This window comes from Carassius carassius, chromosome 9 (genome assembly GCF_963082965.1).
Source record: "Carassius carassius chromosome 9, fCarCar2.1, whole genome shotgun sequence".
Lineage (NCBI taxonomy): Eukaryota > Metazoa > Chordata > Actinopteri > Cypriniformes > Cyprinidae > Carassius > Carassius carassius.
In genome coordinates, this window is record NC_081763.1 from 12755457 (window position 1) to 12778520 (window position 23064).

The 23064-nt window shown below is 38.2% G+C and overlaps 2 protein-coding genes across 5 annotated transcripts in view; both read left to right on the forward strand.

Annotated features, from left to right (window-relative positions):
• The window catches only part of LOC132148964 (protein FAM171A2-like), a 38688-nt gene extending 32956 nt beyond the window's left edge, over window positions 1–5732 (forward strand). For 2 of the 3 annotated variants that reach the window (XM_059557802.1, XM_059557804.1), the window contains 3 exons: window positions 2661–2774; window positions 2997–3123; window positions 3404–5732. In XM_059557802.1, the coding sequence (XP_059413785.1) occupies window positions 2661–2774; window positions 2997–3123; window positions 3404–4937 (1775 nt within the window). In that variant the 3' untranslated portion in view covers window positions 4938–5732. The remainder of the gene's footprint in view (window positions 1–2660; window positions 2775–2996; window positions 3124–3403) is intronic. The other variant, XM_059557803.1, reaches the window with a different exon arrangement.
• Window positions 5733–8015: 2283 nt separating this feature from the next.
• Window positions 8016–22862, forward strand: LOC132148967 (synaptogyrin-1-like). 2 transcript variants are annotated; one of them, XM_059557808.1, is made up of 4 exons: window positions 8016–8405; window positions 19449–19686; window positions 20149–20294; window positions 22611–22862. In XM_059557808.1, the coding sequence occupies exons 1-4, from the start codon at window positions 8310–8312 to the stop codon at window positions 22797–22799; spliced, it is 669 nt and encodes a 222-aa protein (XP_059413791.1). In that variant the 5' UTR covers window positions 8016–8309; the 3' UTR covers window positions 22800–22862. The 2 variants fall into 2 exon arrangements, with proteins under 2 accessions (XP_059413791.1, XP_059413792.1); XM_059557809.1 differs by lacking the exon at window positions 22611–22862 and adding an exon at window positions 21006–22217 and having other exon boundaries at window positions 8017–8405.
• The last annotated feature ends 202 nt before the right edge of the window (window positions 22863–23064 follow it).

Here is a 23064-nt window from a genome sequence, read left to right on the forward strand (position 1 = left end):
CTCACATTGGAAAGATAATTGCCTGCCAATTCATTGACCCCATCACGACATAGCTCCCAAAACAGGATGTGATTCATTACCTGGCAAGCTTTGCAGAATTCCCTAGATCCTTCACTGATGCCAGCATAATAAAGAGAACAGCTCTGGTGGAGAAATCAATATGACTAAAAGAGGGTACTGGCTCACTTTCTGGCTTTACATTCAGGTCTTAGTTTTGTGTAGATTGCTCTTGATATAATTGCACGTCATTCCAGGTTATCTTGTACATCTGTGTTACATTTTTTCAGCTGTTCACCCTAATGTCTGGGCTGCTTATTTAGCTCTTTCCTAAAGTGTGGTTAAAGATTCGTTTAACCTATCTTAGCTCCACAGAGAAATCTTAAATGATTTTAAACTAAGCAGCTTAGTCTATGGCAACATAATCCCAGCTTCCCCTTTTATCCACAGTAGGCAAATGAATGATTGGTCAGGGAATGTAGTCAAACTCCCTGGTTTGCTATTGTAACGTTTTGACAGATGCAAATATGTTTTCCACAGGACTGTGATAGCTGTCAGTAAAGCCCCTTTCACACTGCGATTCCGACAAATACACGGGTAAAGTGTTCCGGCAATTGTTCCCGGGTCGCTAGATTTTGCACTTTCACACTGCCAGTGATTACCCGGGATATGTGTGTGCTTTCACACAGAACCCGTAAAGATCCCGTAACTACACGTGACATCAGGGCGTGACGTGTAGTACGAGTCGAAAACGCTAGGCACGTTATACTTTCACTGAAGCTGGTGAACGATTTCAGGAAAGTGAGGAACAAACTGATCTCTGCTTCATTACAGTTTGCACATATTTTTTTGTCGCGATTGTTGATCTTCCTTCAAAACAGCCGGTAAAAGAGTCGCGCGATAACGTGCGCCATCACTTCGACACATTAGAGCTGGCTTTTGTTCACACAGCGCTCGTCCCGGGATTGAACCCAGTAATGTTACTAGGTCCCCGACCTGGGTTCAATGCCGGAATCAATCCCGGGATGTGTTTGTTTTCACACAGAAGGCAACCCGGCAATGTTCCGGCAATATGCTGGGTCCGACGTGCAGTGTGAAAGAGGCTTAAGAGGGTCATTTGGCCTGGAAAGCCTTCTCTGACACCTTTGATCCTTTCCCACCCTGTTTTCAAGATAACTGGCAGATACGTCTGTTGAAAGAATATTTTGTTGTCAGAGTATCTCTCCCTATAAAAATGTTTGTTTGATATAGGTCGGATATTGAAACAGATTCAGTATTATTTGACAATGCAATAATAAAGTAATTTCATACATATATATCATGTATTAATAACGATATATATGACAAGCATTCATCAGATGACTTTTGACACGAGTGATAAGGTAAGCAAGAGCTTGTTTTAGAGCCAAAGAAAGAATGCTTTTGAACTATATGGTAGCTTAGTACATAGAGCTGCTCAAACGGTGCCTACCAGTTTCCAGGATGCCAAAATCTACCTTGAAAAATCAGTGTGTGTGGGTGATAAGAGAGAAATGTGTTTAAGAGGATAGTTCATTGTGGAGAACAGGGGCCTGTATTCCTGAGCGGTGGGCAGCTGTGAACTCTCAGCAAGTGTGTTTTTGACCATGTGATAGACACAAAAGTCTGTATTGTTTCTTGCGTTGCTTTGTAGACTGTAGAAACTTTGATAATGAAAACGCAGCTCTCTGAGTCTCTTTTACTAACACAACATACATTATATTATATGATTTCACTGACTGCTCAGACTCCCTCTGCTTTATCTTAAAAGGTTGGGGCCTGAATGCCCTAGTATGTTCAGATTATAAAAACATTCAGTGTCATTGAAATTTGCTACTAAGTCCCTGTTTGCTTTGGAGACAGATCACAGAAAAAATAGCCCATAGAGATAGAGTGGATGATTTTGCACATGGTACTTTGGAGGGGCTTACTATACTTGGAAAGCCCTCTGTTTTGGAGCACATGTCTCCCAGCGGAGCTGAACATATAGCACCTTCTAGTGTGTGTAATTACACACTGCATACAGCTGCCTGGGTCAGTCTTGAGCAGTTTTGTGCTGTAGGTAGCTGGTTCTTACGATTCTGTTGTGGAGCTGAGAGTGCACAAAGCTGTGAAATATGAAGTTATAAATAGCAGTTTAACAGGCAATTAAAAAAAACAATAGATTCCAATGAAAGTTTTATTGCCATTATGTAGTATTGTATTTCTTTGTAATAACAGGTTTATTTTGCACACTCCAATTGGGAAGTTCAGCACAGGGTGAGCATTTTGTGTTCAGTGGAGGGAGACATTTGAAATCGTATTTGTCAGGGACATGTCAGAACATATTAACTCTCTGTGTTCTTTTGTTTGGCCTTAGGGTATGTTGCAAAATGTGTGTCCCTCACTGCCCTGCTTTGGTGCTCCATATTACATTATCTGTGTGATTTTTAATATTGAATGGTAACCTAGACTGATCCTAGACCTAAAATTACTTTTTAAATGAAGAAAATCTATCGAATGTGTCATTTGGCACAGTTTGGGTCTAATCTGTCCCTGGTGCACTGCCCATTCACATTTAGTCAAGCTTTTCCTGTAAGCTGAATGCATTTCATTGCATTTTTCACTGTCTGCTCATTTTGTAATAAAGTCCTGGTTTGGTGCAGGTCTATGGGTCAGAAGTGGTGCTGGATACATTAAAAAAGAGGACACTCAGATGACATGGAGTTTTGTGGCTCCAAATCTAGGATACTGGCTTGCAGCATTTCCCTCAACCTCAGGTGAGACCAGCAGCAGTTATATAGTATATTATATTGTATGAAAAATAACTTGTTTTACACACAAAACAATTACGTTTTTACATTTTCCTTGATCAGTAACCATGAAATGACACAGAATGACTTTAAAGATTGAATTAAAAAAGGCTGATCCATATCTATATAATTATATTACTGTGTAAGAGATGGGTAAATGAAATAAAAATACTTACTTTTGTGTTAAAGGAACAGGTCTGAACACCTCTGGTCTAAGGGACATCACTACCTATCACACAATTTTTCTGCTAGCAATTCTGGGTGCCATGGCCCTGCTAGTGCTTATTCTGCTGTGTTTGCTACTGTACTACTGCAGGTATCATTGCTCTTCGTGTGTTTGTTGTGTGCCTAAAAAAGTAATTAATAGCTTATCCTTCTAGGCATGGCTTTAAGTTGAAAAACCCATGTCACAGTAAGACCTTTGTATAGGCATACACAAAAGACTTGCCGTGAGCTTAAGATCACGTCCATGAGCAAACTGAGCAAGACACTAAACTACATTTGTATTTGTCATTATTTTGGTCAAACTGTAGTCAGTAAATGTAGTCTGTATATTTTTGGTATAATGTCTAACAGATATTATTATGATATTTCAGGAGGCGGTGTCTAAAACCTCGGCAGCATCGCCGTAAGATGTACCCCTCATCCACTCTGGAGAGCTCGAAGAGAGACCAGGGCACATCCACTTCCCACCTAAATCTCATCAGCGGTGGACACATGGAGACAGCGTCCTCAGCCGCAGACCATGATGGCATCAAATCTGACCTTTCCTCCAATCGTGATCTCCACAGCTCTCGAGATGACTTCTTCACACATGGCCCCACCCAGAGACAGCACAACTCCAGGATAAATGCTTACAGAAAACGAGGAGAGAGCTTCCCATTAAAGACCATTTGCTCCTCAAACACAGGAACTCTAGACCTGCTCCTGCAGGATGACTGTAGCAAAGGTTACAGCTCTGCTGAGGACTCTGAGGAGCGTAGATATCATCACCATAATGCTAAAGACAACCAGGGCTATTCATCAGACCCACCGTCTCCACCTCCACTTTTGCCACTATTTACTGCCCACTATCCGGATCACAGTCGGGACAGCAAGCCCCCAGAGTATTATGTAGCGGCAGGGGATCACTTCAGTCGGCCCAGTTCCGTAAACACCCAGCCTGGCCAGCTGATCTTCTGTCATTCTATGGAGCAGATGAAGGAGAGCATGTACCACAGCATGGTGCCCACGCTGGTCATCCCTGCACATTATATGCATCTGCCCTCTGACCTGTCGGCTGTGGAGCAGGCAATGGAAAGGCAGCAACAGCTGCAGCATGAGATGGAGGGCATCCAGGTTAGCATGAAGCTGCCGTGGCAACAGAGTCAAAAGCAACAACAACAGCAGCAGCAGGCCAGGCAAGAAAAGGAAGAGTCGTCGTCAAGCCAGCAAGCAGAGGGACCTTCAGAGGAGAACTGGGGTTCGGAACAATCCACTGCCCCCGTCCGTATTCCTGTCCTTTTCAATGACTCCACCATTGCACAAATGAATGGAGAGCTGCATGCAATTACTGAGAAGAAGCTGCTGGAGTTTGGAGTAAAGCCACACCCTCGTGCCTGGTTCGTTTCCCTTGACGGCCGTTCAAACTCTCTTGTAAGACACTCCTACATTGAGCTAAGCAATGAAGCCTTGCGTGCACCCGTGGGCCCCAGCAAACTAGCCCAGGACCACCGTACTGAAGCACTCCCCATGAGTTCAGGGAAATCTACTCACCGGAAAGGAAAAGATGAGGGCAGAGTGAAGGAGGGAGGTGAAAGAAAAGCTCATGGAAAGATTTATTCCAAGCTTCCCATTATCGAAACACCAGAATCAAGCAGCGAGAGCCATTCAGCCATATACTCTCCTGAGGAGAACTCCACAGTGCCTCTGCTTGATGAGACCTCTGAATCCAGAGGAGGGACGTTCCCTCGTAAAGGCCGTAGTCGGGATAACAGCACTCGTAGTAGTACCAGCGAGGTCCACAGAGACTCTGTCACCAGTCCTGATGATGACAATGAAGCTGACGACAAAGATGATGATGGAGAGAATAAGAAGAGCCCCTGGCAAAAGCGTGAAGAGAGGCCCCTCATGGTGTTCAATGTCAAGTAACACATGCTGTCCAGGACTGGTTATGGCACCGTCTTTGCTATACATAAATGTTCTTATAGATGCTTGCTAGTTATGAAGATGCAGCGCTGGAAAAGAATCAGATGAAAAGCACAATAAGAGACATGGCACTTACCTGACTGATAGGCCATAATCCCAACAATCAAGACTGTAGGTACCAAGAATTAGCGCTGGATGCCATGTGTAAAGAAGCATCTAAAGTCCTCACACCCTTTTAGATGTCCTTCAGATGGTTGAAACATCTGATGTAGTTCTAGCTGTAGTTCATGAGGCTAGAGGGAGCCATAACTTTGAATCTGCAGTCTTCTCAAAAGGTTGTCTCGCTTTCCTTGAGTGACACCCAGTTTTTGTAAGAATGACCATGAGCCATTTAAAACTTTAGACTTTGGGAAGCAATCCATAAGCCTTAAAGAGCTCTTTTCATTTCAAAAGAAATATAAATAAATATATTCATGTGATATAGGTGAAAAAGAGGGCTGTTGTAAGGTTTGAATGATTTTATCAATCTAGAATGACTTTTATTGTAGTGGTTCACACAAACGTTTAATTTGTTTATATTACTATGTAGAGCTGAACCATTAAGATGTGTGGAAATCGTATATTTCATAAACAGGAGTGAAATGTTTGCTGAATAAATCTGTGCGTTTACTCCAACGTGACTTATCGAATCCTAGTGATTGACACATAATGACACTGTATTTTATACTATTGGTAAAAGTTCCCCTTTTATACTTATCTAAAACTAGTGTTGGCGTTATTTTTTTTAGTTTTTTTTTTTTCTTTTAAGGAGACTGTTTGGGTTAGGAAAACTGCTCTTAGATATGAATAAAAAGTTCTGCTTGTATAACCTACTGTACAGAACACAATTTGTACTCTGAATAAGCCTTCCCTGTTGGTTCAGTGCAGCATTAGGAATTGTTTTGACTGACTTGCCTTGTACACTTGTGAAAATGTTTTCGCACTAATCTTTGCTGTAGTGCATTAGAACTTTTGCCATAAATCAGAACCACTGTAATTCTATTCTTTTAAAGGCAGGGTAGGTAAAAAAATGTATAAAAAACTTTTTTTCCAAAATTGTTTAAACTTTATTTATATATCAATACATAATTAAAATGTAAGTACTCTGAAAAAGAAAGTATAAAAATCGAGTGTCTGTAGACCTCTCACGACTGTTTTAAATACAGCTCATTATTTCCATTCACTCCACCCCCTCCCTTCTGGGCTCCTATAGATTATTTATCGTCTCTACTACGGCTCGCTAAGTAATGTTATGTTAGCTATATTACACAGCTACGTGTGCTAATGACACATGCTTCATGGAAAAATAAACAAAAAAATATGTATGATCAAAATACAAAAAGAAAGATTTACCTGTCCAGCAGAAATAAAGCCATCAAGGAGTCACTTTTCAACCCCTTGAGTTCCCTCAGTTCTCGCCATCGATGGAAAGCCACGACGATATTAACTCGCGTTTTATTTCTTTGTTTATCCAAAGACTTTTTGTTCATTGCCTTTTCTTGTACTGTTACTGTCTTCCTTTTTTTGCCTGGTTTGCCTTCACTAACTGCATAGGCTGGTACTGTGAATTTTGCTTGCTGTTTCTCTGCCATTGTTTTGGTATTCCTAGGATCCGTGCCTCTTGAATTCCTCAAATCAAACGTGCGCGCGCAAGTGGGCAGGTCATGTGTGGCAAAAGGGTGGTTGCCATGGTTGCGAGAGAGTGACAGTCGCCTAAGCCAATCCTATGTTTCGTCCCGAAATGGAAATAATGAGCTGTGTTTAATACAGATTAAACGGTCTAGAGTCACTCGATTTTTATACTCTTTTTATCAGACTACTTACATTTTAATTATGCATTGATATATATAGAAAGTTTAAACAAATTTGGAAGAAAGTTGTTTATACATTTATTACCTACCCTGCCTTTAACTGTGGAAGTACAATTTTGAACCTTTTTCATTTATGGACTTTTTGTGTGTGACTGAAGATAACAGACTGTGCTTGAAACGGATGTGCATGGATGAATTTACACAAAAATGTTGTACCAAGTATTTTTTTAAAAACAAGTATTGCTTGATTAAGCACTCTTACTTAACTCTGTGAACAACTTATTCATAATTAACACCCTAGTAAATTTACACTCTCACTTCAGTCTTATTCATTTTATTTCTGACTACTCACCATCGGCCTCTGGTTACCAGACAGATTGCTCATAACACACTGACTGTACCTGTTATTTTCATTCAGCAGTTGACATTTTATTGTAATACTGACTTTAAGCCTTGCCCTTATAACATGTGAAGCATTAGCAAATACATTATTTTGAAAACTAAAAGACAACCTACCATGAAGCATTATTTCCTCTTTTAAGTCTGTGTGTGTGTGCGTGTGTGTGTGTGTGTGTTTATATATATATATATATATATATATATATATAAACACATATATATATGTATATGTATATATATATATATATGTATATATATATATATATATATATATATATATATATAGTTTTCTTTAATGATGTTCCTGTCATTAAAGAAGTTATGCTGAAGAATTAATTATTATATTATATAATAATTATATTATAACGGTTTAATATAAATATATAAATAAATTAAAATAGTATTATTTAGATTTGTCCATCACCACCTGTAAAATAAGTTGTTGATATAACTGCCTGTTGGCAAGTGAATTTGGAACAGTTTGCGGTGCATCCCTGTCTTTATTTTTGGTTTTACTTACCATAAACGAAATAAATATATTTTTATTTAATATTGTGTCTACATAAGCATTTGTTTTCCGGGTGAGGGCTACAGGCAGTCACTAGGTGGCACAAGGTTACATGGATTTGTCATTTTAAAATTCAATGTATTGGTCTTTGATGTGTTTCCATAATTTTAGGAATACTGTTTACGCTGTTCTACTCCTATGCCAAATGTATTTCTTTCCACGTAAACACAGTAACAAGTACTAAAGTCTCTTTAGGGGTATTCTGTAGTCTTTGCTAGTACTCAGCGTCTGGCGGGCACGTGATCGGCGGCGCGCCTAAGTATCCTCGAGAGTGCGCAAGCCTGACAGCATAATGCGCGCTCCCGTGTTCCCCTGGATGCGTGTTTACTCGGGCTCCTCTCTCCTCCCTTGAAATGAGAGAAGTGCGGAGTGGAAGGGACATCGTTTTACAAGAAAACCTCCACGAACGGACATCCAAGAGCAAGATCGGCCGACAGACGAGGGCTAGAGCGGTGTAGCGCGTGGATACATTGATTTGACACCAAGGTCAATTATATTTCTGTTAAAAAATAAAATAAAAATTAGCTTCAGACACGGAGAAATCACGAACCTCTGAGGATGGAGCAGGCATACGGGGCTGGCAAGGCTGGTGGCACATTCGATCCAATTACGTTCTTTCAGCAACCGCAGGCTATTCTACGCATAGTGTCATGGGTGAGAGTGATTCTACTAATTACATAATTTAAGAGCGAGCCCGAGCGTCATGTGATGACGCGGTAACGGCTAGTAAAGCTTTGCCGCCTAAATGCACAGTCTCGCGCTCTAATCTGCGCGTTCCAATTTATTGCTTTAATTTTTATTTTGGTCTCTAGTTGAACAGACATGTAGGCTACATGAAAAAATATGGAGAAACAATCATCCTACCTTAACGTACTGCAGTGTGCATCACATTTGTGTTGTAAACATAAGACTAGAGCCAGGGGCGTAGCACCAAATTTTGGGCCCTGGGTACAAACCATCTTGCTGGGCCCCCAATACCATAGTGATACCAATGGGTAAGGTATTGCATTTTTATCATAAAAACACTTAAAATGTAAACAAAATAGGCCACACTCTGATTAATATATTTTTGTTTTATTGTCGAAAGTACTACTTACTGAGATGACAAAAGGTCTAGCAGGTCCAAACCTGGACTAAATCAAATATACTGTAAAGCAGTTCTGAAAATGACCATACCAAATGAGAAAAACTTTGGTCTGAAACACAAACTAAATAATGTCAGTTTTTACTAAATGCCCATTGACGGGTCTTTGCATGCGCAAATTTGCTGATCAGGTCTTTAAAGTCCAGTTTTTTGCTAGCATTTGAACAATAGTTTTCCTGTGCTTATCAGTAAGAGTTGTTGGCCATAATCCTGGGTCCTCTGACAATCCCTCTCCAGTATCCCTAAGTCTCTCATTCTCTTCTCTTTCCTCTTCAGCTCTGTCCTCCTGCTCCTGACTACCTTCATCACATTCTTCACTTTCCCTCTGATCACTTATATCAACCTCATCTTCTATTTCTGCCTCTGCTACAAGAGGAAATAAACAAAATGGGTACATTGTTATTGTACACATTTAAACTTTAAACTGTAAACTTTAAACTGTAATTAGTAATTACACTTTAAAGTTTAAATGTGTACAATAACAATGTACTAATTTTGCTTATTTCCTCTTAACACTTAATTACTAATTACTAAGTGTTAAAAAGCTCACCTTGTCTCACTGTCACACTCACATCCACCTCACTGTCACTGCTTTCACCTAGCCATGATGAGGGGCCTGCTGCTGCAGGGTCTGACTCTGAAACTGAAATATATGGCTTCAAATGGTTGCTAAAATATCCTTTATTGTCACAATACCTTTTTTTTAAAGTGTAGGCTAAGTACAAGATAATTGATGATTATTTGTCTGTTTAAAATAAATGCAGACTATAGAATCACAGGGTAAACTAACCGCCAAACTAGACATTCAGTCTTTGAATTATGTTTTAAAATAAGTCATTTTTCAATCATTAAGATGTGCATTATTATACTGAGAACAATCCTGTACTTAATGTAAGAGCGTGTGCGAGCTAATTTGCATAACAATGCGGTAAAATAGGCGCTAACGATCTGTGTTTTCGCGGGTGTTAGATTTTGACAATGGAGGGAAATATACAGTGTTTTCATGTAAACTTCTGACTCTGAGAGTGGGGAGAACTGCAGCAGAAGAGTTTATTGATTTAAAAACGATTGTATTGCTTCCGCCATAGAAAATAGTCCGTTCCGCGTCCATAGCAACGCGCTGTTTTTCATGGCAACGGTCTGTTATACTTCGCAGCGGTCTGTTATCAAGAAATAACAGACCGCATTCTACATTGGAATTCAGCCAAGCCATGTAATAATCAGAAACATTGTTTGCTCGCTATGAAGCAGAGGTGGAAAGAGTACAAAAATATTCTACTCAAGTAAAAGTACCATTACATTAATGAAATTTTACTTAAGTACAAGTAAAAGTACCAGTCTAAAAAATCCACTCAAGTAAAAGTAAAAAGTAGCTCATTTAAAATTTACTCAGAGTAAAAATTACTTAGTTACATTTTAACAGTGGGAGGGAGTCAAAAATGGGACAGACCAAGGGTGTCAAACTCAGTTCCTGGAGGGCCACAGTCCTGCACAGTTTAGATTTAACCCTAATTAAACACACCTGATCCAGCTAATCTAATCATTTAGGTTTATTTGAAAACTACATGATATGTGTGCTGGAGCAGGGTTAGAACTAAACTCTGCAGGGCTATGGCCATCCAGGAACTGAGTTTGACACCCCTGGGATAGGTCTATTAATCTCAAACTAGTTGTTTTTAATTAAAGGAATCAGTTATTTAGAATAATAAAACATTTGGGCTGTTATCTGGCAAATCAGTATCAACAAACTCATCTTTTCAATACAGAGGAAATGCAAAAGCTTCATCGGACGTGGCATTTAGATGTATTACACTGTTTAGTGCAGGACAAGAATGCATTTAACCTGCAGTTACAAATGCATGAATAATGTTTTGATATGCCAGACATAAAATGTTGAATACTCATTTGAAATTATAAAAACTTAATTATAAAAAAAAAAAAAATCAAAAGATACTTTAAATGTGAAATTAAAATGGCCAGTATGTGTCAGCAAGTCACTGTTAATAAGTGAGTCATTGCGATTGAACCAAATCATTTAAACGGTTGATTCATTCAGAAACGAAACACTGTCATGTTGCTCAGAGATGCAAAATTTTGCTTTGGTGGCTGTGTTTGGAATAAATTTTTGTTGTAGAAATAGAGCAAAAACAATGGCAATATGGTGTCTAAAACGCAAGTCTCTTAGTTTACTGTCCTGTTGTAAAAAAAAAAAAAAAAAAAATATATATATATATATATATATATATATCAGTGGCGGCTGCTGGTCTTTCAAAGAGGGGAAGCTCATTTTCGGCCTACATTATAACCCTCTGATGGTCTTCATTTGTAGTGACACTCGGGGTCTTTTTGACCCCAGACAATAACATTTCATTTTGTAATAGTAAAATATTAAAATTTTTTACAAATATAATTTTACTCTGTTCATTTATGTTTTTACTAAACTTTGTACAGTTTTTGGAGGATTTAAATCTTTTACATTTCTATAAATAAATAAATATTTATTTAAATAGGCTTTTTTTTTTTTACAAAAAAAGAAAAAAGCATTTCAGGTAAAATTCACTTCATAAAAGACCCAGATTTCTAACTTTCATACATGGGGATACCATGGATAATTTTATAAGGTTTAATGTAAGATTTTTGCCCATTTTTGGGGAAATTCAGTTAAAAAATTGTAATAAATCACTTTAACCACTAGATGGCTATAGTGTGTGTGTGTGTGTGTGTGTGTGTGTGTGTGTGTGTGTGTGTGTGTGTGTGTGTGTGCGCGCGCGCGCAGATTTTCAATCTGTCTTAGTTACCAATTTAATTTTGTGGTGGTTCTGCATTTTACAAATATCAAGAAATATTGCCGCAGTTTGTCTTTCGAATACACTTGAGAAATCCGCGATCATGGGACTGAGCGTGAAACAACTTCACCGACTTCTTATGGTGCAGACCGCTGTCAGTCAAAAGGAGATCGACAGATCCTCCAATCATCACGCGGAAGCCCAGTCTTCATTCACCTCCAGAGACGCTGAGCGTCCGTGGGCGGGACATAATCGCAGCATTTATCCAATGACCGTCTAGCTTCGGAGCACTGAAAAAAACTGTTCAAAGCAGCCCCATCGAAGTCAATGGACGCTCGGCTTCAACAGGGAAATGCACTGTGACGCTACGGGAATGTATGAGAAGAAAATCGAGTCAGCCGACATGTAGCTGATTAACACAATACATAATACACAATAGTACATATTTGACCGTTGGGTTTTTTTTTTTTACAATAGAGGGGAAGCTGAGCTTCCCTTACAGTCTTAAAGAAATCCCCACTGATCTAACTATATATATATATATATATATATATATATATATATATATATATGTGTGTGTGTGTGTGTGTGTGTGTGTGATTATGATTTTTAGAGGACAAGACAGCATTCTTTGTGTGATTTTGATTCTAAATGATTTTGATTGATTTCATTCTAAATGCATTTCAACAGACTGAATCACACAGTGAAAGAACACTCTAAATGCGCGTGTACATCATTAAAACAACAATTATGATATTATCGCAGACAATATATATCGCACACTCCGCACCAGTCTTTTTGGCTAATTTGTGCAAAACCTCTTGCTAAAATGTCAAAGCATCATTTTAACCACCAATGCAATGACGCAATTATTTAGCTCACCTCTATATGCTTACGTGGGGTTGATGTCTTGTCGAGATTTTATAAACTGCTAGTTTGGTCTCCCTAGGCAAGCACAGCATAATAGAGCATACATATGGCCAGGGGTTCACTTCATTTCCTTCGAGTTCAACTTCAGAATATGACGGGGTTTCGTTTTCAGCGGTGTCTGCACCACTAACGCCTGTTTTGTCCGTCTGCATCTTTCTTGTGATTTTAGCGCCAGTTTGCCCTCCTGCCCATTATTTACTGACATAGCTTCCAGGGAGCGATTTTTTTTTTTTTACTCAGTAATTAATGTGTTTTAAAATGTAGCGAAGTACAATACTTCAAACAAAATATACTTAAGTAAAAGTAAAATTACAGATTAAAAAAAATACTTTAAAAAGTAGAAGTACACAAAAAAGCTACTCAATTACAGTAACGCGAGTAAATGTAATTCGTTACTTTCCACCTCTGCTATGAAGGGTGTGATACTATAAAGTATTGGTATATTATTCATAAATGCAAACATAAATGTATGCTATTCTACCGGGAGTAGATATTTATGTTAAAACAATGTCAATGCTTGATGATGCATTTGGAGCTCACCTCTCTTTTCAAAAAAATTTGTGAGCAACTGCTTGCCCTCATTTGCCCTTCTCTCTTTATTCTGCTTCTCTTTTCGTTTTTGAGCCCCTGATTTTCCTTTCTTAAGGAGAGACATGACTCTTCACGGCTCACTCCAGCTCCTGTCTCATCAACTGATTCAATCACCGCGGGTCCGCAGCAGAAGCACCTGACCTGCGGGTCGTACCATTTGCATTGATTCGAGAGGGGTGTGGGGCCCTGCACAGCATGAAAATGACTTTTTTATACCAAACCAGCGCCTAACTACAAGTTTAGTTTTGCACAGGAACTTTTTTAGTTGTACATAAATGCTATACAAATGTTAGTGCATGTATATGTATGTATAGAAAACTGACGTCTAAGGGCCCCCCCCCTGCCTCGGGCCCTGGGTACTCGGTACCCTTTACCCCCCCAGTCCGACGCCCCTGACTAGAGCTGATATAATATGACTATTATACTATTTTAAGCTAGTGTAAAATAGTAATTCCAATTTAATATATTTATTTCTAAAATGAAAAAAAAAGAAAACCCCAGCTCAGACACCATTAATGGATATAGAGAATAAAGCATGTAGAGGTTTGGAAAACAACAGTTCTTAAGAAGCTCAATATTCACGATGGATCTGGCAATGTCTACTGCCCTGTTACCTTTACAGGGGAGGTTTCTGTCTAACTAAACAATATTTAACACTTTGTTTCTTTGATCATTTCCTCAGTCTTTATTCAGCCAGTTGCTCCTGATTTTGTTTAAACATTTGACTCTTGCATGAATGCGCATGCATGCACTATTTGCTAATAAAAAGGTTTTGTGGAGAGACACATTGTGATGAGGGGGTGGAGGGAGATTAGAAGAGGGGGGGGGGTGGGCAGGTGTCTGAATCAGTGATTAAACCACAACTATGCTATCGTCGAGTGATCATTCGACAATTGAAATTATCTACATGTCAGAATCTACACATAAGGATCTTGATATATCAAATGAGCACTGACTCAGAGTTCATTGCTCATTTATAAAAAATTGCATTCGTTGGCAACAGAAATTAGCAAAATGCTAAAAGACATTGAAATGTTTATAAATCAATTCTCTGGTTATGCTCTACAAAGCTCCCCTGAAACCCATTGAAATCGTATATTTATTCATGTTTTAATCATTTTGTTATGTCCTGTATTTAAAGTGAAGTGACATTCAGCCAAGTATGGTGACCCATACTCAGAATTTGTGCTCTGCATTTAACCCATCCGAAATGCACACACACAGAGCAGTGAACACACACACACACTGTGAACACACACCCGGAGCAGTGGGCAGCCATTTATGCTGCGGCGCCCGGGGAGCAGTTGGGGGTTCGATGCCTTGCTCAAGGGCACCTAAGTCGTGGTATTGAGGGTGGAGAGAGAACTGTACATGCACTCCCCCCACCTACAATTCCTGCCGGCCCGGGACTCGAACTCACAACCTTTCGATTGGGAGTCCGACTCTCTAACCATTAGGCCACGACTTCCCTAATTTGAGCATGTCCTTTAAAAATTGCACAATTAGTTGTAGTCCTATATCAAGCCTGGTCTGTGAACTGTCCAGGTGCTTCACCATCTCTGTTCCTACTAAATCACATTATTAAGTAAGAGAAACACATTTTTTTCCCTCCTCCTATAAGTTCCTGTATGCACAGAAATGCCACCCTTCAGCTTCAAGAGGCATCCAACTGTTGATTTGCCTGCATGTTAGTGTTGTGTGGAATCTTCAGGGTGGATTGTAGGTGTGTTCGTCTGATTCATAATCTGATTGGCTGAATGAGCGCTGCTTCTGCGTTGGCATGACAACTATCGGAGACTTCAGGCTGGATACTAACAGGCTCACTTTGAGTAAAAAAATAATAATAATGAACCGTAAAAGGCATTAATGGGATTGCCACTAGAATATTTCTGGATTTGAACCTGTGTCATTTGACATTTTCTATTTCCTCTTTCTATGAACTACAACATGAGTGAAGTGAACTACTTAGTCATGATTCAGTTCTGGTAGATACCATGATGCATAGTGTCTGATTCCGACTCAGAGTCTTTCCACATTTCTTGTTTATAAACAGTTTCTCGCTTTAAAATTGATGATCTTTTGGATTTTTGAATTGCATAAGTAGTCTCTTTCCCACAGGAACCCTCACTGACACATAGTTCACAGACAGAATTTGAAAACATGGGCGTTAAAAAATAGTTCATTCATTTACTCTCCCAAGCTGCCACACTGTATTCATCCAGCATCTATCTGCAGTCTGTTTCTCTGTAACCGTATTAGAGTATCACATAATTTTCCTGTTCTGTCCTCTACAATGTGTATGTAACACTTTAAATATAGCACGGTCATTTTACTGTAGTCCGTTCTTGGACTAATGGCACAGCTGTATTCTGCTGCAGGGTGACATACTCTCCATCTCTCTCCATTATGTCCACCTTTTTTCCTGCACAGTCATTATGTCAAGAGTGAAAATATTGTTTGCGGAGCCTCTTTATCCCTTGAATAATACAGGCTGTGATTGATTTATTTCCTGGCAGGATCTTCCATTGTTCGGTTGTGATATTGTGGCAGTGTTTCAGTGTTTAATCATGCACTGTGTCTCATATCTAATCAGCATTTTGTCTTGCACTCTTATTTTAGATTCAAAAGCCTAATAGGTAAAATAGGTAAACATAAATGTTCTAAAGCGGGAAAAAAAGGAATAATGTTCATTCATATGCACCAATATTATAATACACAGAAATATATACAAATAGTGTTGACTATCATTTATTTTTATTAAAATATTTTATCACATGAACACTCAACAGGGAGGCTAAAGTTAACATTTAGAGTGATAAAACATATAATAGAGTCACTGAGTCTGGAATCAGTTGTTTTAGAATATATATATATATATATATATATATATATATATATATATGACATGAAATATGCTATTTACCAATGTACCAGAGCAGTTTAATTTAATTTCCCCGTTTATACCACAGCAGATCTATTGCTCTACATATGACTCCAGTCATAGACACATGATTTCTGAATGCTGTGAAGCAGTGGTCAGGTTGGCTCTGTGGGGGAGCACTTCAGATGTATATAGGTGGTCTTCATCTGTAGTCTTATGACTCAGTCTTTCTCCCTCTCTCGTGATCTCTCTTTCCCCCATAGTGAGCACAAGGTCAGGGAGATTAAAAGCGAGGGATTGGAGGGGGAGGGGGAGGGGGAGGGGGAGGTGGGGAGAGAGGCAAAGAGAGGCAGGCATGTAACGGACTGAGAAAAAAAGAGAGAAATGAAGACCAGTATACGAAAAACGACCAGTATCCAGACTATCAGTGAAGTAGAATGATTGCTCTTTTTTTATAGTAGGTTAATTTGAACCTGTCATTTTTGTCCTGCCCTCTGTCTAACATTACACAAGCGGACTCAGTGCTTTGTGTAAAGAGCCCTGTTGAATAGCTGGATTTCTCTTTCTTTCAAGGTGTTGATTGATTTATATGGTAGGTGAGCCATAGTTGCTGGCTCTAAAATGGTACAAGCACAAACCAGCCCCAGCTGATATGTCTGAATGATTGAAGGACCAAAAATTACAGTGAAGACCAATTAAAATCAATATAATATGACACACTGACCTTGTGGGATGTGCTAAACTCTACAAAATGTGACTTATGTGTAATAATTTGGATAGGGTGGCACTTTATTAAGCCACTGAGGGGAATTGAGGTGTTACACAAAACGTTAATCAAAAATCACATAATGGAAAATAAAAGTAAATGCAGCATAATACAGCACAATATAAATCGATACAAAAATATAGTCAAATATTTTTGTAATATTAATGTGCAACATGACAAGGCTTGTACAAAATAATGTACAGAATTAGCAGGCGAAAAGTAAGAAATGTGCTTGGGTGTATGATGGAATATATGTTAGCTATAGAAAATGTACAAGAATGGGTTTGTCAGCTTATGCTTTCATTTAAAGACATTAGAGAACCTGGTTGTCACAGTATAAACAAGATGACAACTAGGACAAAGAACCGTTTTATACTATTTTTTACCAATACACTTTAATATTTTTTTTCCCACGGTTAAAAAACAAAGTGTTAAACATTAATATTGCTAATTTCACAGACATGTGCCTAAAACACTCCAGTCAGGTTGAAACGGAGCACGTGAAGCCTTGCTCTTGACGATCACAAGATCCAGATCCTGCGTGCTGCCTGTTACAATGCCTGCTTTCATGCTCTTAGCCATGGGGCCTTGTGATCAGGGCAGCTAATTAACGGCAGGCAGATCATTTGACCATACGAGAGAGAGAGAAATGTATTGTAGTCTTGCATGTCTTTAGCAACACGTCAAGTGGACAGTCAGTATGCAATGATACTGCTTTATCATCTCTAACATAACAATCATGTGTTTACAGTCATATTCATGTTCACTTAGATGATTGGGAGGGCAAAATAAAAAACTAAATGAAGATATTGAAGGCTATATGTTGAAATCAGATGTTGATTAATTGTCATTCTTTCATGAATCAGACTGCATTGTCCACCTGTTTTTGATTCACTAAAAAAGAACCAGGCTCTTAAGAGTCATTTGTTCATGAATCAGACTACACTGTTCATGCTGTATATATTTTTGATTCACTAAAAATAAGTTGTTCAAAAGAGTCAGTTATTCATGAATTGGAATACATTGGGTATACTTTATGATTCTGATAAACTAAAAAAAAAAAAAAAAAAAAAGACATTGTGTCCTTAGTTTGTGAATCTGGCACCATTGTTTGCATAATGTTCTTTTTGCATTCATCTGGTAAAAACAACTCAATAGAAAGACATTTTTTGCCATTTTTTTGAAGTTTTTTTTTTTTTATTCTACATTCACAATTCATAACTCTATTTTCTTCTTCTAAATTTTACTTCTAAAATGCAATGCAGGAAATTTTGGAGGTAAATCCCATGCAATGGATTTAAACATTAAAATAAGATAAACAGAGCTGAAAGTCCTATATTATTATATTATACTATAGGGCTTGCTTATACCTTAAGTTAACCATAAGTCAGCCATGATGATATCTTGTTTATATGTGCTTAATAAGATAAAGTTAAAGGTTTGAATGAGCCATTGAACCTGTATCTCAGAGATTCAGTGTTTATTTGATTTGATGTTGCCAAACCCCTTGACATACACTCTTAAAAATAAAGGTGCTTCGCGAGACCATAGAAGAAACTTTTTGTCTAAATAGTTCCATAAAGAACCTTTAACATAAGCATCTTTCTGTTTCACAAAAGCTTCTTTTTGGTGAAAGAAGGTTCCTCAGATTATAAAAAGGTTAGAAAGAGATGGTTCTTTTTAAGAACCTTTGACTGAATGGTTCTTTGTGGAACCAAAAATGGTTCTTCTATGGCATCGCTTGAAGAACCTTTTGAAGCACCTTTATTTTTAAGAGTGTAAGTTTTAATATAAAGCTGATTCTCTGGATTAAATCATGGGCTTGTAGCTGGCAATTAGGGAATGACTATGGAACAGTTTTCTGGTAGCCAAGAGCATTTTAACGTAGTTGCATGAGTGGAGTAATGAAGTGTCTCTCTCTCTCTCTCTTTCTCTCACTCTCACACATTCAGACATACTGGACAGATGCACAGCTGTTAAAAACACCATCCTTTGCAAAAAAATTGCCTCCATTCTCCTGATTGACTATTCCTCTGGAGCCAAAAAGAGAACATGGGCTCATCTGAAAACAAAAAGGCACTTATTATTATGGAAGTCTCAAATCTTCCTTATAAGAAAACAAACCCTGTAACAACAATCAACAAAGTGAGACATACACATGCTCAGTGCTTTCTGTGATGATAGAATGCATCTGCCGAAAACATTTTGGCTGCAAAGAAACAATTTAATTTGATGGCAGGAAAATGCTAGTTTGTTTATTAGGAAAGCTGAACGCTTGTATTAACCTGGTACCTTGCATCTCACCTCTTCTCCAACCTGTGTACTAATCTAGCTTACACTTAAAATTGGTATTGTGTACTATAGATACTTTTTTAGGAAATGTTCATCATTTCCTAGTCACTTTGGATAAAAGTGACTTGTAAGTGTATAATTGTAACACATGTAAAGTACGAAATCCCAAAACCTGACTACCTAAGTGTGTTGACTTATCCAGGGTAAAGTATGACCAAAAATAACCCATGGTTATAAATAAAAGTGTGGTATGTCCATATCACCTTTACACAAACTCTTATGTTCTCCTTTTTATTCCCCTTCTCAGATCTTTTCCATTGTGATCTTTGGATGCATTGCTAATGAGGGCTATGTGAACCGTCCGGACGAGGTGGAGGAGCATTGCATCTTTAACCGTAACCAGAATGCCTGTAACTATGCTGTGGGTATGGGAACCCTGGCCTTCCTCTGCTGTGCCGCTTTCATGGCACTGGACGTCTACTTTCCTCAGATAAGCAGTGTTAAAGACCGCAAGAAGGCTGTTTTAGCTGATATTGGCATTTCAGGTAAACTGCTGATAGAATGCATACATTACTGTACATCAATATTTTATATCCCTAAGATGATAGATTAATTGCAAGCCTCCTGCTGAATCAGCCTCACTCTTTCTACAAACCACACACTATGTCTTATTTATTTGAATACCTATGAATGGTTTTATATGACTTTAAGAAGGTGATGTTTCCCATATACAATTGGTTTTAAGGTCTTTTTGACTCAAAAGCACTTCTAAAGTCTGATCTATAGAGCTGCTACCACAGCATTACTTTAACCTACACTGCCCTCTGTTGGTCAAATGTAGACTTACTACAGTGCTGTGCTGAATTTGTGGTGCAGTTGAACCATCTATGCCTGTAAATATAAATTGACTGTTTTAATCAGAGCACCGTTAGATTATGCTATCACTCTGCTTTTGATTTCTTTGTTTATTGACCTGAAATTCTGCACCTTTCCCATTTTTCTCCCAGCTTTCTGGTCTTTCGTGTGGTTTGTGGGATTCTGTTTCCTGGCTAATCAGTGGCAGGTGGCTAAACCAGAAGATAACCCTCTCAAAGCGGGTGGAGACGCAGCCAGAGCAGCCATCACCTTTGCCTTCTTCTCCATATTTACTTGGGTCTGTACTGACTTAATTATTTATAATGCTTCTGTAATTTTTCATCCAAAGTAAATGCTTGCTACAAAATCGAATTGATCTGACTCATATTTGATTTGCGAGATTCAATATCTACATTTTCTTCTCAGTCAGAAATTAATGATCTTCCCAAGGCCTTTTATTACACCAGATTGCATTGGTGATGATGAACCAGTACTTAAATATTATTTATTAATATTTCAAATGAGCTTTCTTATATTTTAAGGTTTTATTCATTTATAGTTTTAATTTTTTTTGTACTTTAACTTATGTATTTGAGTTAGTTGACAAGGTAATATTTCTAATCTTCATTAAAGCATTTTAAGTTTTTCATCTAATAATTAAATTTTATTAGAATACATGCATGTCATGCTTTCTTCTCAATAACTGACCTGTGAACATCAGCCGCTGTACATGGCCTGTGCTTCTGATCCACATGGCTTCATTCACTAATCTGCTTTCTGTACTTTGCTCTCTAGCTTCTTTTCCAGAGAATTGACTTATTTAGCCCAGTAATCGTTTGTTTTTCTCTGTTTGCAGATTTTCCTTCTAACCTATAATTCCTCAAATCACTTCTCTTACAGAAACCACCCAGCTGCATTGATAAGATTAACCCAGTTTTGTTGAAATGTTTTTTTTTTCCCATCATTCCTTCTGTTGATCGTTGGCTCTGGTCAATCTGTTTTTCTTCAGGGTGTTCTTGCGCTGCTGGCCCTGGAGCGCCTAAAGAAAGTCTCATTTCAAGAGGAATACGACAAACTTTTCACCCCTCATACTCCACCTCCATTTGTCTAACACTTACCCCACACATTCTTATTTGTTAACTATGCCATAGACATCAACTACAGAAGCACTCCTTCAAAAATCTTACATTCATAGATACCAATAAAGACAGGATGGGTTTTTTTTTATTACAGTGCCATATCAAGCCCTGAACTTCCTTGTATGAACTGGAAAGAGTTTTAAACACATATCTACTTGGAATTATGAAATTATGACAACATGATCTACAGTAAGATGATATGATTTTCACCTTTCAGTCTTTTCCGCCATTTGTCATAAAGAGTGGGGTTAAAGGTACACTATTTTTCAAAAATGTGGGTTCATTGAGACTTTTTGGAAGAAATTAATACTCTTTTCAGAAAGTATGCATTGAATTACATACCAAACATAGAAGTGAATGTGTTTATAAAGTTAGAAAATATTAATATTACAAATAAATGCTGTCAATTTGAACTTTCTATACATCAAATAATGCTGAATAAAAGGCATCACAGTTTTCAACAAAATAATAATAAAACATATTTATTGAGCAGCACATGAGCATATCAGACTGATTTCTAAAAGATCATTTGACACTGAAGACTGGAGTAATGATGCTGAAAATTTAGCTTTGCATGCCAAAACAAATTATATATATATAAGATAGAAAACAGTTCTTTTAAATAGACCAAATAAATGCAGCCTTGTTGAGCATAAGAGACTTCTTTCAAAAACATTAACAAATCTTCCCAACCCCAAACTTCTGTTCTTGGTGTGCCAGAAAATCAATGTTTTCCTGACTAAATGATAGTTTTTAAATTGCAGTTACAGTGTTAATTGACTAGGGGGCACCAGTTGCACATGTTTTCGTTCAGCTGAGCTCTTCACAGAATTGTTGTGTAACATTATGCAAGATTGTCTACAGGATCCATGGCTGGATACGTTGACCTTGACTTGCGTTACTCGTTCATTCACTTCTGTTATTGTCTTGGCATTTCATGATCTTCTTCTAAAACGTTTGTTTACAGTTGAGCTGAGTTTAGCTTGTTGCTTAAAATCTTTGTTGAATATTTATCCTGTGATAGATCTTATAATGTATACTGGCAGATGTTGTTTGATTAAATTGTCTTAAGTTTGTCTCAAGTTCTGGTTTTATGTTTTGTTTTTGTTTTAGGCTTCTAAGTCTATGTTTAAATAGTTTGGTTTAAAAGGTTATAGCTACAAATGTATTCAGGACTCAGTTAAGCTTAAAGCTGACTAACCATTTAAATCTTTTATCTTAATCAAACTAATGCTTTTCTGTTTTTTTCTCTCTCTCTCTCTCTCTCTCTCTCTCTCTCTCTCTCTGTCCCTTCATGTCATTCTCATCAACTCCTTTCATTTAATTCTTACTTGATTCCCTTAACTGATACCATTTTATTCACCATCAAAACTGAAATGTCCTCCTCTCCTGTTGCCATAATCCTTTAATATTGATTGCAATTCCCCCTGATCCCACGCTCTAAACCTCCTCCTGGCATCTTCATTTTCCTAAAGGCTGGTCAAGCTTTTTTCGCATTCCAGAGGTACAAGTTAGGCGCTAGTTCATCTCTCTTCTCTCAGGACTATACTGATCCCAGCCACGATCCTGCAGGAGCACCTGCTGCAGCCACAGAGTACACTGGATACAACGCTGACATGGAGGCTAACTATGACGGCTCTGGTGGATACCAGAACCAAGACTAATAAGATCAGGTATAGGAATGTACACAACAGCCTTAACCAGCAAGGCTGACTGGGTAACATGGGGGGGGGGGGGGGGGTATTTGAAAAGGACAAACAGGAACTTATTTTGGGCACTTGGGATAGAATATGGGGGCCAAAGCAGGCTGACAGGAATTCAGGGGTTTGTTTGGTGCTATAAGAACCCCTTGTTGGTGTAGTTTTTGTTTTTTTTGTCTGCCACCTGGATTTTTGCCTTCAGTTTTTGGGTTTATGGGTTTGGGGATGA

Excerpts from the sequence above, each read along its gene's own strand:
- LOC132148967 (XM_059557808.1), top strand. The coding sequence starts at position 8,310 with ATGGAGCAGGCATACGGGGCTGGCAAGGCTGGTGGCACATTCGATCCA. Across the intron at positions 8,406-19,448 it reads TTCTACGCATAGTGTCATGG|ATCTTTTCCATTGTGATCTT; the intron begins GTGAGAGTGATT and ends TCCCCTTCTCAG. Across the intron at positions 19,687-20,148 it reads AGCTGATATTGGCATTTCAG|CTTTCTGGTCTTTCGTGTGG; the intron begins GTAAACTGCTGA and ends TTTTTCTCCCAG.